This window comes from Oryctolagus cuniculus, chromosome 11 (assembly GCF_051225735.1).
Source record: "Oryctolagus cuniculus isolate XC-2025 breed Fujian yellow rabbit chromosome 11, ASM5122573v1, whole genome shotgun sequence".
Taxonomy (NCBI): domain Eukaryota; kingdom Metazoa; phylum Chordata; class Mammalia; order Lagomorpha; family Leporidae; genus Oryctolagus; species Oryctolagus cuniculus.
Window position 1 is genome coordinate 44,844,527 of NC_142877.1, and position 16,323 is coordinate 44,860,849.

At 56.2% G+C, this 16,323-nt stretch overlaps 2 protein-coding genes across 3 annotated transcripts in view; both read left to right on the plus strand.

Annotated features, from left to right (window-relative positions):
• The window catches only part of CFAP61 (cilia and flagella associated protein 61), a 250,889-nt gene extending 246,099 nt beyond the window's left edge, over positions 1 to 4,790 (plus strand). For both annotated transcript variants that reach the window (XM_008256339.5, XM_008256340.5), the window contains exon 27: positions 4,321 to 4,790. In XM_008256339.5, the coding sequence (XP_008254561.3) occupies positions 4,321 to 4,521 (201 nt within the window). In that variant the 3' untranslated portion in view covers positions 4,522 to 4,790. The remainder of the gene's footprint in view (positions 1 to 4,320) is intronic.
• Positions 4,791 to 11,317: 6,527 nt separating this feature from the next.
• Positions 11,318 to 14,287, plus strand: INSM1 (INSM transcriptional repressor 1). The gene has a single exon (XM_017342176.4). The coding sequence runs from the start codon at positions 11,490 to 11,492 to the stop codon at positions 13,080 to 13,082; it is 1,593 nt and encodes a 530-aa protein (XP_017197665.2). The 5' UTR covers positions 11,318 to 11,489; the 3' UTR covers positions 13,083 to 14,287.
• Positions 14,288 to 16,323: the final 2,036 nt, after the last annotated feature.

Genomic DNA, 16,323 nt, shown 5'->3' on the forward strand with positions numbered 1-16,323 from the left:
TTGCAAAACTTGCTACAAAACACCAGCAACCAAGAAAGTGTGCTACTTGCATGTAAGAATAGATGAATAGGGTGATTTTTATCCCAAGATAAAAGCAGGAGTCCAGATGTACACCAGGTTACAAGAAAAGATGCTCAACATCATTGATCATTAGGGAAATAAAAATCGGAACTGCCGTGAGGTAGCACTTCATACCCACGAGGATGGCTGCGGGGGGTGGGGGTGGGGGGAGACCAGCAAGTGTCAGAGTGTGGAAAAACCAGAATCTTTGCACATTCCTGTTGGGAATGCAACACTGTGCAGCTGCTGTGGGAAACAGCCACCGTGCTCCTAGGTGTACATTCAAAAGAACAGAAAGAGGCATCCTGGGGCCAACACTGTGGTGAAACGGGTAAAGCCGCCGCCTGCAGTGCCGGCATCCCATATGGGCACTGGTTCAAGTCCCAGCTGCTCCACTTCTGATCCAGCTCTCTGCTATGCCCTGGGAAAGCAGTGGAGGATGGCCCAAGTTCTTGGGCCCCTGCACCCGCGTGGGAGACTCGGAAGAAGCTCTTGGCTCCTGGCTTTGGATTTGCATAGCTCCAGCTGTTGCAGCCAGTTGGGGAGTGAATCAGCAGATGGAAGACCTCTCTCTCTCTCTCTCTCTCTCTCTCTCTGCCTCCATTCTCTCTTGTGCAACTGACTTTCAAATAAATAAAATAAATCTTTTAAAAAAGTAAAAATGTAAAATTAAAAAAAAGAGGCATCCAGATGAATTCATGTACATGGAATTCAAAGCCGCCAGAATGGGGTAGCACCCAGACACCCACCAAGAGATCCAGGGATAAACCACCGTGTCCTAAGCACACAGTGGAACAGTACTCAGTCATGAAAAGAAATGAAGTCCCACCAGAGTCTACAAAGTAGATGCAGGCAAACCTGAAAACATCGCCCTAGAGAGATGAAAATTCTGATTGTCTCAGTAAATGCAGAGAAAGGTCTGGCAAAACACATCCGTTACAAAACTCTCAATAAATGTAGGTATAGAAAGAATGTTTCCAACACAGTTGAGGTCACATTTTCACCAGTCCACAGCTAGCATTATATTCAACAGTGAGAATTTGAAAGCTTTTTTATTCTTTCTAAAATCGGGACAAGACAAGAAGGCCCCTGCTCCCTCGCCAGAGCAATTATGCGAGAAAAGTACATGAATAAAAGGCAACCGAACAGGAAACGAAGACCTGAAATGGTTTCTATGACAATGTGATCTTAAATCTAGAAAACCCTCGGTGGATCGCCAAAAGACCTGATGGGAAATTAACAAACAATCCCATTTACAATAGCATTTGTAAAGAAGACTGGGGGGGGGGGTGGCCCAGTGGGTTCACTGTGTCCCACATTAGAGTGCTGGTTTGAGTCCCAGCGACTGTGCTTCTGATCCGGCTTCCTGCCAATGCACCTGGGAAGGCAGTGGATGATGAACCAACACTTGCATCCTAGCTGCCCAAGTGAGAGACCTGGGTGGAGTTCCCGGCTCTTATCTTTGGCCTGGCCGAGCTCTGGTTTCTGCAGGCATGTGGGAAGTGGACCAGCAGATGGAAGATCTCTGTTCTCTATGTGTGTGGGTCTTTCTCTCTCTATGTCTAACCTTTTGCCTTTCAAATAGATAATACATAAATATACCTTTTAAAAATACTTAGTAAACTCAAAGAGGTAAAGGTCTGTATATTAAAAACTATAAAATATCGATGAACTAAACTGAAGATAATACAGTAAATCAAAAGATATCCTGTGGCCATGGGGTAGAAAAATTAATATTGCTTAAATGTCCATATATCCAAAACAATCTACGGATTCAATACAGTCTCTCAAAATTCCAATGTCACTCTTCAAAGAAATTCAAAACAACTGCAGAATTCATATGGAAACACAAAAGACTCCAAATAACCAAAACAGTCTTGAGAAAGAAAAACAATGTGAGAGGCATCATACTACCTAATTTCTTCTTTTTTTAAAGATTTATTTATTTACTTGAAAGAGTTACACAGAGAGAGAGAGAGAGAGGGAGAGGCAGAGAGAGAGAGAGAGAGAGGTCTTCCATCCGCTAGTTCACTCCCCAAATGACCGCAAAGGCCAGAGCTGCATTGATCCAAAGCCAGGAGCCAGAAGCTTCTTCCGGGTCTCCCACAAGGGTGCAGGGGCCCAAGGACCCGAGCTATCCTCTGCTGCCTTCCCAGGCCACAGCAGAGAGCTGGATCAGAAGTGGAGCAACCGGGACACGAACCGGGTCTTCAACCTACTTTGCCACAGCACCGGCTCCAAGAGGAGGCATACTATACATGGTACAGTGGAGGGAAGTGATTCTAGTGGGCCCCGGGTCACACCATGAGAGGTCCCACAGGAGCGGCAAGTGCACGAGAAGCTGCCAACAGTCCCGAGCAGTTTCTTCTTAGATAAACCTGACAGTTCCACTTTGTGATTTCACCCTGCTCACCCCGCATCAGAACAGCATCACACAGCCATGAGCCTGAAATCCCCAGCATTTAAGTGAGGTCACTGTCCTTGTGTAAGTTTGACACAGTTCTCCAGGAAAGGGGCCTGGCATTGAGGAGCAGAGAAGTAAACCTCCGCCTGAGATGCCAGTATCCCATAGGGGCAGGTGCCGGGTTGAGTCCTGGCTGCTCCACTTCCGATCCAGCTCCTGCTTATGCACCTGAGAGAGCAGTGGAAGATGGCTCAAGTGCTTGGGCCCCTGCATCCATCCATGTGGGAGACCAGGAAGAAGCTCCTGGCTCCTGGCTTCAGATGGGCCCAGCTCCAGCCATTGGGGCCATTTGGGGAGTGAACCAGTAGATGGAAGATCTCTCTCTCTCTCTCTCCCCCTTACAAGTAAATAAATGAATCTTTAAAAAGAAAAGAAGGAAGAAGAAAGGCAGAAAAAATTCTCCGGGAAAATTAAGGCAGAAAGAACCAAGCTCATCTCCGTTGCAGAATATATCAGCGGGGCCAGGGAGCTGGTGGCATCAGAGTCTTCAGCACCTGCAAGAATTCGTTATGGGCATCAGTGGCCTTTTGCCCTCTCACAACCTCTGTTGAGCTGATTTGAATCTGAATCCCTGTGCGCCCCCCCCCCACACACACACACACTGGTCTTCCCAGTGTAGAATCTCCAACACCTCATCTTGTCTTGCTTAAACAACCAAGTGCCGATTGCATTAAACCTCCATCGAAGCTTGAATCAATTTTTCTATCTGTTCGTTCTCACTATTGACAAATCAATGATCCAGGAGAACCCTGCTGATAATCCACTTCTTTTTTTGGTTTGTTCTGTTCAAAAGAAAAAGAATTGTTGGAAGTTGAAATAAATACACCAGCAGAGTCCATATGACTCTTCCTTTGAGGTCAGACAGCCACACAGCTCAACCCAGCCCTGGGGCAAGCGCTCCTTAGGACAGCCCTGCTGTGGGTGGGCAGAAGAGTGGTGAGGACAGCCAGTGAAGGGTTAACTGCAGGACCCAGGGGTGTCTGTGTGTGTGTGTGTGCACGCCCAGATCTGTGAGCTTGTCCCTATGGCTTGAAAATTACTATAATAAAATGCTGGAAAACCTCTATTAGATTTTAGGTGTGATTGTAGGCGTCTTAACTTCCAACCCCTTTCTATTCTCTGAGCTCCATCTTGAAAGATACCCACGACATTGGAGTTTGTCAACAATGTATTGAAGGCTGTCAAATCCTCTCTCTTAGGGGTTGTAACCAAGTACAGTAAAGCACGCAGGAGTTTGCTGGCACGGTCTGTCTTGTTTTTAATACCAGCATGAGCTACGGATGAGTCTTAGCTGGGACGTGAGGGTTTTTAAGGTGACCAACGCTGGGGAAGACCCTCTGCCAAGTGGCATGCCCCAGTTACAAAAAGAATCTGCATGATTCTACTCACACCAGACACCCGGAGTCACCAGACCCCATAGAGACAGGAAGGTGGCTGATAGTTCTAGGGGCTGGGAGAGGGAGGGCTGGGGGGCAGGAGTTGTTGTTAGTGCCCGGAGGGTCCCAAGTTTGCCGTGGCCAAGACGCAAGAAGCTGGAGATGGGAGGTGGTGGTGACCCGACCATAGCGTGGATGCATGTACCTGCTGTTACTGCACACCCAAAAAAGCTTACAGTCACAAATTTTGCATTCTGTCATATTCCGCACATACACACAAATAATATCTAAAAGTCTGGGAATATATATATATATATATATATATGCACACACTCCCGCCCTGGGGAACGGATCACCGCCCCTCTGCACGAGAGCTAACCCACCCCGCCATGGCGGTCCCCTCCCTACCGTGTCTTCCAGGAGGAGCAACTTCCCTCCTTGGTAGAGCTGGCCCGGCAGATAGAAGATGAGGAGATCGAGTTGAGTGAGAAGCCCAAGAAATACCTACAGAGGGTCTTCGAGGACACCATCTACAAGCCCCTGGTGGAGAGGAGCATCCTGGACTACTTGCACTACAACCATTACCACCTGCCCATGTACGCGTGGCCGGGCATCGTGTAGGGGACGCACCTGCTCGGTCCCCTGTCCCGGGCCCGTGGTTTCCCGTCGCTCCAGTAGGTGGCGCACGGCCGCGGACAGATCTCCAGGCACAGGTTCTTGCATTTCAGCAGGAACACGAGGTCTCCCCGGTGTAAAACTTGCTTTGTAACCCTGAGCGTGATTTGCTGTGCGGTCCTACAGCGTTCTGCCGCCGACTCTGTGTACCCGGTGCCGGGGGAGAGAAATGCTGTGAGTGATTAAAAAAGAAAGAAAAAAAATCACCGTCCCAGAATGGAAAATTGGCCAACAGATGCTGAGAGATTAACCCTGTACCCGCTACGGCATAGATTGTGGCATGAACCCTCTTTCTGCCTCACGTTCCAGGTCTTCAGAGAGGAAAGGCTCCGAGGCCCCAGAGGCTGGAGGGGCGCACACGAAGGTTCTAGGTGGTAGCATGGTGGCAGGGAATCAATCCAGTTCCTTATCCTTCCACCCTTCGCACTGTTGCTTTGCAACTGAGGTCTCTGTTACAAGCGCCCCTCTTCCAAATTAATTGCCCCTTAGAATATGCATAGGCTCTGAGACCTGTAGGAACATGTCAGATTTTTTTTTTCAGTTATTTGGGTCTCTTATTGTTAAGTAGTGTCACTTTTTTTTTTTTTTACCTGCAAGGCTTACCATTGGTTTTCATAAACACAGTTTCAGTTCATGCTTTTTTTTAAAATTGGTATTTACGTTAACATTTAACAAAAGTTGGGCACAATTACAAAGATGACCCAGCTATTTGAAGGAAAAGTCAGGGCTGGCTGGATTACGATGACGGAACTGTACAGGCAGTACTTCTCAAAAAAGAAATGATTGTTCCAGAACACTGGACTGTGGGTCTTGCAAGGCAGGCAGAAGCGATGAACGCCACTAATTCCTTCACATTCTGCGCAAATGGAGGATGGGGTTCGGGAGTGCTGGGGGGAGGGGGGCAGCCGTCGCACAGACGGTGTAGCCTGAGCAGGATACAGCCACTCCGGTCCCCGGCACACACGTGGAGCCACACAGCAGGCGCCTTCTGCCTTTCCCTGGAGGGCCCTGGGTCAGGCGCCTCGGCAGCGGGAGCCAGCGTCTGTGCCAGTGCTGACAGAAACACCACAGTTACACACGGCAGTCAGGACGCCTGTGACCAAGTATTGCCTTCATAAAGTCCCCAGGCACACAGAAGCGACCCCCGACGACAACGCCACCCTCAGTACGGAACCACAGACAGCTGGGATGGCCCCGGTTTCCCCGCGCGGCCTTTTCTGAAGTGGTCTGAGACGATCTGGAAATATCCAGAACATGTGTTGGCCCCCACAATACTGATGTTGCTGTGGTTCTTGTCTCACACACTGCGATCAAGTGGGCCACTGCCTGAACCCAGGAGACGCAGCGTCCCGGCTGCATCATCACCCACTGATTCTACTACTATGAGTTTCAGGATCTCGCTGCAGGTGCCCTGAGAATAAGTAGACCAGTTGGTCCTAGCTGGTAGAGGGCTGCTTTAAGGGCTTAACAAGGAAAATTTGGCTGATGATAAAGACATGTAAAAGAAAGGGCATCCCAGAGACCCCAGCTGCACCTGGCTCGGTGTGCAGGAGACGGGTGAATGTTTCAAGTCCCTGCCAGATCTGAGACATCTCTGGTTCTCGGCCTTGATCTCAGAATTCTGTCCTCTCAAGCCAAGAAGTCTGCCAAGAAAATACCGGAGTTGATTTTCCAAAGTTTTCTTTCCCCTAAATCACATTCGACAACTCTGCCTTACGGATGCCCAGCAAGGCTGATGTCGGATTAGAAAAACGCAGACATGGCCCTGAGAGGTTTTATTGCACCCGCATATCACAGGAAGGCCAAGGGAAAATGCAACGGAGTTGTGGGCTGGGTAGGGGTGGGGGTGGGGGGACCCCGCGTGGAGGTTTAAGATGTAAAAGCAGCCCATCAATATTTACCCTGGGGAGAGGGGGCTAGGGGGAGAGAGAGGGAGGGCACCCGGGTGATCGAGTGTTCAGCCAAGAAGCAGAGAGGGGCTGGAGAGTCGCGGCGTGCGAGGAGCTGTTGATTGTTTTCTGGTTGAGAGAAGAAGCGCTGATAAGGCCGGGATAAAGTGAGCCGGGCCGGGCGCGGAGCCGGGCAGCTGTATGCTAATGTTCGCCGAAACCAAGCCTCGGCGGTCCCCATTAAAGCAGGAGACCAGGAGGCCACACATCACTGAACAAATAGGCTCTCTCTAGACAAATAAAATAACACACGTTGGCCTGCAGGGAGGGGGTGGGGAGCGGGGCTGGGGGGCAGAGAGGGAGGGGGAAGGGACGTGGAGAGGAGAGCGAGAGAGGTGGGGGGGAGCGGAGGAGAGAGGGAGACGCAGGGGCAGGTGTAGGAAGGAAGGGGAGGGGAGCGAGGAGAGTGGGGGGAGGCGACGGTGAAGGGACAGCACTTGACTGGTACACTCTACACCCAAGGGCCCGAACCCAAGACAAGGCAAAAGCTGATCCCCTTCTGCCTCCCCCGGGAGCCCGGCGGCCTCGTTGTCTACCCTGGGGTAGCAAAGCTGGAGTGGAGGCCTGCGTGCTGCGGAGGAAACTGGGGTAGCCGCGGCCTTTGCGGTCGCTTCTCTATTCGGGTTTGTCGGTTCATCTCCCCAGCCAGAGCGCGCAAGGCTGGAGGCCGCGCCGCTCAGCGCGCGCGTGGACACGAACCACTCCAGCGCCCTCATGTTCAAAGTCACCCTGCGCGCGTCCAAGCGCCGGCCCCGCACGCATGCAGGGCTCGGGTCACGGCTTCCCCACATTTCCTGGCGTCGCCCTGGCCAGCTCTTGCCGGCACCCAGCTTCGGGCCAGCCCCCTTGCCACCCGAGGCAGGAACAAATAGCCACGAAGGCACTAAAGCGAGCGCGCGGCGGCCCCGACGGCACGCTCGGGACCCTTAAGGCGGCGGCCGGCCGGGTAGGGGGCGCGCAGCAGATTGCCGGGGGCTCCCGAACCTCGAGGGGCAGCAAATGCTGGAGCGCGGGCCCTCCCGCGCCAGGCGCAAGGCGCTGCCTCGCGGATTCCCCCTTGTTCGCTCTCTTTCATGCACTCTCCTTTTGTGTGGAATTATTTAAACGGGAGATCCATGGCAGCTTTATGCTAATGTGCCGAACAAAGGCGACGGCCCGCGGGCGGGGGGCCCGGAAGGTGCCTGGAGGCCGTGCCGGGCGGGGCGGCGGGCGGGCTGCGCGTGTCTCTCGCGTGCCCCTGGGGCTGACACAACAACCCCTCATTCCTGCAAACACAAAGCCTCTCCCGGGCTCGGGTCTGGCGCGCACAGAGCCCAGGGGCGCGGGCCCCCTCCCGGGACCTGGCGGCGGCGAGGCGCGGGGACCGAGGGTCGAGGGTGGGTGTCTCTGGGAAGCCAAGCGAGGGGTCCTTGTCAGAGTGGGGCTGGGGAGGGGGGACACGGATAAATTCTGCTGGCGTCTCCAAAGCAGTCCCCCTGCCGTAGGGTGAGACTACCAACCCACTGATCCTCCCCCTGTGTTCAGGGGCAGCCCTGGACAACCCTAGAAGCCCCATTCCTCGACCAAACTCCCCCGCTTTAGCGCTCATTTTCAAGCTTCGTCCTTTCTAGAAACTCCCAGGAGTCTCGAGCCGGGAGTGGGGTGGGGGTGGGGGACCCAGTGAACCCTGGCGCGCGCCCCGACTGCAGTTTCGCACAACTAGACTGGAGAGCTTGGGAGTGCCTGCGGCCCCCAGCTCCTCCGCAGTCGTCGGAAAAGGAACCCGCCGCGGGGGCTGCCAGGACGCGAAGCGAGGGGGCCCCCCGGATTTTCCCAGGAGCCCGCAGGGAAGGGCGGAATCGCACGTAGACTGGAAGGGACTCCGGGGGGTGTCCAGCTTTGGTTCCGTTTGCTCACCGACTCTCTGGAAGCCCCCTCGAAGGGGACAAGCAATTCCCCAAATCCCCCCCCCCCAGCCCCCCCCCGGCGCAGCTGCGTGCAGCCCCTACTCGGAGTCGCAGTGCGCCAAGGGCGGCCGCGGGAGCGCAGCAGTGTGGTGGCGCCTGGCTACTCCCAGAGGAAGACAAACGTCTCGACCTGAGGTCCGCATCCCTGCGGGCGCGCAGATTCTCGGAAAATCACGCTGACGGAGGTGGCGCAGCTCCACGACCCGGTGCGCGGCTGCACCTGCTCCGAGGTTGCCGGGGTGCGCCCGCGAGGACAGCTTATCTTCTCCCTCTGCTCTGGGTTATGAAATTAGTTTCCGACACTTGTGCCCTTCAAGTTTCCGTGTATTTTTGACCGTACCAGTCTGAGAGCAGATTTCCTTCCCGTGGGCAAGACTAGAAGCCACAAAAAGAGAAAAAGAAACGGTTCCATTGACTGTCAGTAACTTCACAGAATTCAATAGATTCCCTTGGCTAAACTCAGAAAGCGATTTGAATTCTCCGGGGCAGGGGTTTTGTTTGGGGTTTGTGTTCTGGCTTTGGTTGTTGGTCCCGTCCCCTGTCCCACGCGTTCATTACAATTATGGGTGTTGTTATCCCTTATGGACTCACAAGGTGACCAAGCCTCCCTGGGAGCTGTTTGAAAGCGGTACTACATATGCAAGTTCCAACACCCCGCAGTTGGCCGGGGAGGGACCGCGGGCCGAGCCCCTGGCCCCATTATTCCACAATCCAGATGGGACTCGTGATTAGAAAATAGAATTGGCCAAAGCTGTCTCGGAATCCCTTCCCCACTTCTAATTTCATCAGCCGTCTTCATCGGTGCCAAAAGAGCAAAGAAGTTATGTCGGTTACTTTTAGAGGGAAAAAAAGTCACGGATACATTGTAGAAATTTCACTTCAGGATTTCCAACTTTTCAGGACTGGCATTCATCACAGTTAGCATTTTTACAACCGGAGTGGCACCTTTGAAAATACATTCTACATATTCTTTTCAGTGTGTAGTTGTTTTCTTTTTCAAAATCACAAACATAAAAATCATCAACTATCTTTCCCCTTGATTAACCAACTTGATTAACCCCTTGATGTGCTATCCTCACCAGCTGTCCTCATCACAACTTATTACTCGTGCAGATATCCTCTCTCTCTCTCTCTCTCTCTCTCTCTCTCTCTCTGTCTCTCTCTCCTCTGTTTCTGTTTCTTCCTTAAATCTGTTTCATTTTCACGCCAGGGTATTTTCAGAGGGAAGATCCAAAAAAACAATTAAATACCTTCAGTGGCATTGAGCCTAAGCAAAACCCCTGGACAATCCAAGCTGGCTGTGCAGAGCTTTGCAGAAAACTCTGCCTGCTCCTCCGGCAGCCCAGCGGGGCTGTCGGTGCACGCAGGACATTTTACGTGGCTCTGCAGCTCGCTCCCCGGGGGCGGACGCGCAGGGCCACCGCGCACTCGTGGGACTCTGCCAGGTTCCCCCGGAGCCTTGTGTCTTTTGTGCTTCCACGGGGCCGGGCAGGGCGCAGGCTGGAGGCCGCCGGCCGGCTCTGGGCGCAGCCCGGGGAGGGGGGCACTCCGCCGTTGTCTACTCCTGGTGGCGCGGGGGCGGCGGCTTGAGCTCTCCCAGGCCGCAGCCTGCCTCGGAGGACAGATTGCCCCCTCCCCCCGGCGGGCAGCACGCGTCTCCTTTGGCGTCCAGATTGGCCGCGACCGGCGCTCAATAGCGGGAGGTTAATTTCCTTCACAAAGGTGAAGGGGGCATGGCTGGGGGTGGGGGGGCCTGCGCCCAGACAGGCGGCCCCTTTATTCCGCAGCGCCTTGATTGGAGCCCTTGATTTAGCATCTGATGTCAACCGACAGACAAAATGCCCGCTAGGAATGAAAATGCATGAGGCCGCGCGGGGAGGGCGGGCACCAACTTCACAGGGGCGCACGCGGCGGAGTACCCGGCCAGACCCGGCTCCGGGCCTCGCGGAGGCTCGGGGCGCGCGGTGGGGGGGGGGATTTATCCCCCCACCACCCCAAAATAAAAGTTCCGAAATTCCAATCCCTCTTGGAACCTGGCCCAGCTCGCCTCCCGCTCCCGCGACGCAAGGAAGCGCGTTACCAACTGTTTTCTCAAACTCCAGAGAGACATGTCCTGGAGCTGCGCGCACCAGAGCCGCCCTCGGCTGCAGCCCAGTCTCTCCACGCCCGCAACTCGGGCTACGATTGCCACGAGGACCCCGGGCCGCTCGGGCCACGCCGTCAGAGGCACTGGCCAGGGCTCAGGCCGCACGGACTTTGCAGCTATGTTCGACGCGCGGTTTCTTTCCCCGCACGCCACGCAGAGCTGCCGCGCCCGAGGCGGCGTGTGCCCACCCCACACCCACGCAGTCCGCGCGCGCAACCCCCCCCCCCAACATCCCGGGCTCCAGCTCGCGCCCGGAGCCCTCCTGACATATTTGGAGCCCTTCTCCTCCTTTGTTGCTATTTTGCTCGCGACCCGCGCGTAATCCGCGCGCGGGAGGGGGGCGCGCATTGTCGTGCTGACGGACGGGCCCATTTGGCGGCTCCGCGCCCCCCGGAGGAGAGACACAAAGCCCAGGCACGTGCGCCTCCCCATAGAGGAGCAGCAGACCGTGAAGGGAGGCGGGGCCGGGCGTGTGCCTGGCCCGGGCGGGGCGGCCGCGGGGCGCGCGCGGGGGTCCCGCGCCCTCAGGTACATCTGCCGCACCTAGCGGGCGACCCCCGAGTGCCGGCCCCCTTTTTGCCACTCCGGCGCCCTCCCACCCCGCCGGGCGGAGGAGCTGCGGGCGCGCTGATTGGCTCCGGGGAAAGCGGGAGGCGAGAACAATGGCCCCCTCCCCCCGTTAAAAGGGAGCGGCTCCCGGGCCAGGGGACAGGGACGCGCGTGCGGGCCGCAAAGCCGGGCCGGGCCGCCTCCGACGCCACGCGTGTTCCGCAGCCGCCGCGCCCGGGCCATGGGCCGGGGGCACTGAGGGCCGCCGGGGTCGAGCGCGGAGGTGAGAGCGAGCCGGCTGCCGGGCCCTAGCGCCGCGCCAACATGCCCCGCGGCTTCCTGGTGAAACGCAGCAAGAAGTCCACGCCCGTGTCCTACCGGGTCCGCGGCGGCGAGGACGGCGACCACGCGCTGCTGCTCTCGCCCGGCTGCGGGGGCGCTCGCGCCGAGCCCCCAGCACCGAGCCCCGGGCCGGGGTCACTGCCGCCGCCGCCGTCCGCCGAGCGCGCCCATGCGGCGCTCGCCGCCGCGCTCGCCTGCGCGCCGGGCCCGCCGCCGCCACCACCGCCGGGCCCGCGGGCCGCACACTTCGGCAACCCCGAGGCCGCGCACCCGGCACCGCTCTACAGCCCCACGCGGCCCGTGAGCCGCGAGCACGAGAAGCACAAGTACTTCGAGCGCAGCTTCAACCTCGGCTCGCCGGTGTCCGCCGAGTCCTTCCCCACGCCCGCCGCGCTGCTAGGAGCAGGAGGCGGAGGCGGCGGTGGCGGCGCGAACGGCGCTGGCGGCGGTGGCACCTGCGGCGGCGACGCGCTGCTGTTCGCGCCCGCCGAGCTCAAGATGGGCACGGCGTTCTCGGCCGGCGCCGAGGCGGCTCGCGGCCCGGGGCCCGGACCCCCGCTGCCCCCCGCCGCCGCCGCCGCCGCCCTGCGGCCCCCGGGCAAGCGGCCCGCGCCCCCTTCCTCTTCCTCCGCCGCCGCCGCCGCCGCCGCGGAACCCCCAGCCAAGGCAGCCAAGGCCTCCGGCGCCAAGAAGCCCAAGGCCATCCGCAAGCTGCACTTCGAGGACGAGGTGACCACATCGCCCGTGCTGGGGCTCAAGATCAAGGAGGGCCCGGTGGAGGCGCCGCGCGGCCGCGCCGGGGGTGCTGCGCGGCCCCTGGGCGAGTTCATCTGCCAACTGTGCAAGGAGGAGTATGCCGACCCGTTCGCGCTGGCGCAGCACAAGTGCTCGCGCATCGTGCGCGTGGAGTACCGCTGCCCGGAGTGCGCCAAGGTCTTCAGCTGCCCCGCCAACCTGGCCTCGCACCGCCGCTGGCACAAACCGCGGCCCGCGCCCGCAGCCGCCGCCGCCGCCCGCGCGCCAGAGCCCGAGGCTGCTGCTGCCAGGGCCGAGGCGCGGGAGACGCTGGGCGGCGGCGGCAGCGACCGGGACACGCCGAGCCCCGGCGGCGTCTCCGAATCGGGCTCGGAGGACGGTCTCTACGAGTGCCACCACTGCGCCAAGAAGTTCCGCCGCCAGGCCTACCTGCGCAAGCACCTGCTGGCCCACCACCAGGCTCTGCAGGCCAAGGGCGCGCCGCCGGCACCCCCGGCCGAGGACCTACTAGCCCTGTACCCCGGGCCCGAAGAGAAGGCGCCCCAGGAGGCGGCCGGCGACGGCGAGGCGGCCGGCGTGCTGGGCCTGGGTGCGTCCGCCGAGTGCCACCTGTGCCCGGTGTGCGGGGAGACGTTCCCCAGCAAGGGCGCCCAGGAGCGCCATCTGCGCCTGCTGCACGCCGCCCAGGTGTTCCCCTGTAAGTACTGCCCGGCCACCTTCTACAGCTCGCCGGGCCTCACGCGGCACATCAACAAGTGCCACCCGTCCGAGAACAGACAGGTGATCCTCCTGCAGGTGCCCGTGCGTCCGGCCTGCTAGAGCGCGCGCCCCGGTCCACACCCACCCCACCCCCCGGGTGCCCAGAACTGTGCCTTCGCTTGGAGACCCGCAAAAGAGAGCGGCGCCCCTGGCCCGCGGCCGCTCCGGGGGGGACAGGTGCCGTCTCCGCTCCTCTCGGTGTGGAGTGACAGTAATCCGCATCCTCTCGCTGGGACGCCTCCCCGACCCTCCTCTCGCGTGGTGCCTCCCGCCCTGGCTTCTGTCGCGGCGCAGCGGGAGTCGCGGTGTTTGCGTGCGCGGTGTGGGTGGGTGGGGGTCTCGGGGTCGGGGGGCGCGCTCCCCGGCGAGGGGGAGAAGCTGTTTTTTCTTGCTAGTGTTCTGTGTGTCCCTGGTCTAGACTTGCGGTTTGCTCTCGCCTGCCAAGCTCTGCTCTGCGTGTGTGTGTGTGTGTGTGTGCGTGTGTGTAGCCTACGGGTTGTTTTGGGGTGAATCTGGAGGAATCAATGCCTTTATATTTCACAGGCTGTAAACCGAACTCCCCCACACAATTTAGCTTTATTATGGCTTGTGAACTGCTGGAGTCTGGCTTTACCTTTTTGTATGTGAACCAATCAAATCGCTTAAAAAAAGAAACGAGTTTTCTTTAGTATAGCCACAAATGCCTTGAACTGTTGTCTGTTTGGGATTTTTTTGGGGGGGTGTGGGGGGAAGGGAAGGGACTTTCCTAAGATGCTGTAGTAACTGCCTCAGTATTTCAAGTGAGACTTTTTTTTGTGGGGGGGTGATCATCTGTGTTGGGGGTAGGACTTCTTTCTACGTATCATTCCCTCTACACGTATATGTTGATTTACGAAGAATTGTTATTTATTCTTTATTTATTTATATTAATTATGGAGATTATGATATTATTTGATTGCAAATTTTTTTTTTTTTGGTGCGCTTTCCCTGGCCCCTGTCACTCTTGACATTTCACTGTGCATTTTACAAGACAGCTTTTTGCTAAAGGGATCTGCGGGAAAAAAAAGTTTTAACTTTTATACCTATCGGAGTGAATTACAGACAACCTCCCATTTTATCCTGCTTGGAGGGTCTCCCTCGGCCCTAGTACGACCGACAGCTCTTACTTTTAAATGCAATCTCTTTTCTACATACATTATTTTCTTAATTGTTAGCTATTTATAGAAAGCTTCAATAGAACTGTTTCAACTGTATAACTATTTACTATTCAAATAAAATATTTTCAAAGTCAAGGTGTGGTGTGTTCATTTCTGCCTCCCTGGGGTCCAACACAGATTGGAAGAGAGCTTCCCATGATGATTTCCTGCAGCTGTCTTTGTTTTTATTTATTTATTTATTTTTTATCGAGAGAGAGAGAGAGAGAGAGAGAGAGAGAGAGAGAAGAGAGAGAGAGAGAGAGAGAGAGAGAGAGAGAGAACCGCCGGCACCCTCTCCCGTGTCCTGGTTGTTGAGGGTTGGACCCTGTCCCTGTTGCCCCAGAAGCAACCCTGCGGAAGCAACCCCGGGGCCCTTGCAGAGGTCCTGGAAGCTGGGTTTGGACGAAGGCCACCAGGAAGCCGCTGGAGCACCCCTTTAATATAGCAAAGCTTTTCTTTCCCAACAAGACGAGTTTCAGTGTAACTGCGACTCGACAAGACGGGTTTCAGTATAACTGCGACTCCCAAAGAAATAAAGTGGGTCTGGACCCACCCCACTCTCACCCCCACCCCTCCCCGGGTTGGGCGGGGGGGGGGGGGAGGAGAATCCACTAGAAAAAAGTAGACATGATTTTACGGTCAGATTCCCCACCCCAAGCTCCCAGAGAGGGAAGCAAACCAATCCACATTGGGATGCAACTGAAGTGAAGCAACTGGGGTTGGGGTGAGCAACCAAGTCTGGGGGACACGGGATACCATCTGTTTGGGACATCAAATTTAATAGCAGGTAATTACAATGTTTCCAGTTACGTGGCTCTCAGCTCTTGGAAGAACAAATCCAGCGAACATTTTGAGCTTGTTTTCCTGTCTTTGAAACATCCGATTACTGAGCTGTGCTAGGTATCACCATGGTACGTTTGCTTCCTTTTGTGTGTTTTTGCTTTTTTTTTTTTTTTCTCTCTCCCACCAAATCTAACATTTGAGGGTCAGAGAGATGTTAGAATTCTGCACAGGAAAAGGGAAAGGGTCTGCATTGCCAAAGCTGGCTGGGGCGTGGGCGGGAGGAGCAGGCCAGGGGGAACTTGGAAGGAAAACTTGAGTTGAGCTCTCCTGCTCGAATTCAATTCCCAGCCTGAAGTTCCCGCGTGGCAGAGAGTTCCGTCCAGTCGAAGGCTGAACCCTTGGACGCCTGGAATCTCCCTTTGTTAGGGCCCCGAAACAGACTCCTCGGAATAACAATGAAAGATAACGGGCGGCAGGTTCAGCAGCCCCGGGGACAAATAGCCAGGAGCCTTTTATCGCTGACAACTTGGTCTTTTACCAGGTTGGAAAATAAGGGAAGACAAAAGCTTGGGCAAGCGGAGATGGCGCAGCGGCGTTTGTGATACGCTGCAAACTTTGAATGCTCCCTCCCCCTCCGGTGACCACAGTATAAGAGCTTGGAAAATAAGCTTTGTGAGTGACAGCATGGGTTAAGAGAGCCCCTACACTCAGGGTCATGTACAGGTGTTTTGCAATCAAAAGTTTCCTTAAAAGCCACCAGAGTGGCAACACACAGTGTACCCAGATCTGTACTGCAGGGTCAGGATCTTGTTTGTCTACACTGGTGTTGCTTTGTGTCTAGTCCATCCTCCTAAGGCGTGAGTGTATCCTTTAGAATAAATGTAATCTGGTGGTGTTCACAAACCTGTTCCCTTACCCACTGCAGGCATTTATTTCAAGTGTCTGTTCTAAAATAGAAGCCAAAATTTCATGTGGGTGAGATAGCAAATGAAATGTGTAATAGGGAAGTGGACTCAACAGCTTGGAGGAGACAGAAAAACTTGGCCAGTTGATTTCAGTTATGCAATAGGAGTTAGCAGAATAGCCCACAGGAAGGAAATCAGGTGTCTCCCTCTCTCCCTCCCTCTCCCCCACCTCTACCTCCCTGGATGACAAGTTCAGAGTAGAACACGGAGTTGAAATGCATGCAGCAACTTTACAAATACTCAAGGGCTGCCGAGGGCACCCGTGTGCCCCAGGCTTGGGGGCCCATCCGTGGAAGGCGCTCCCAGACCCCCAGCCCATCCCCAGACTCTTGGCAGAGGCTGGGTGGTGAGCATGGTGGGGGGGGTGGGGCGGGGCAG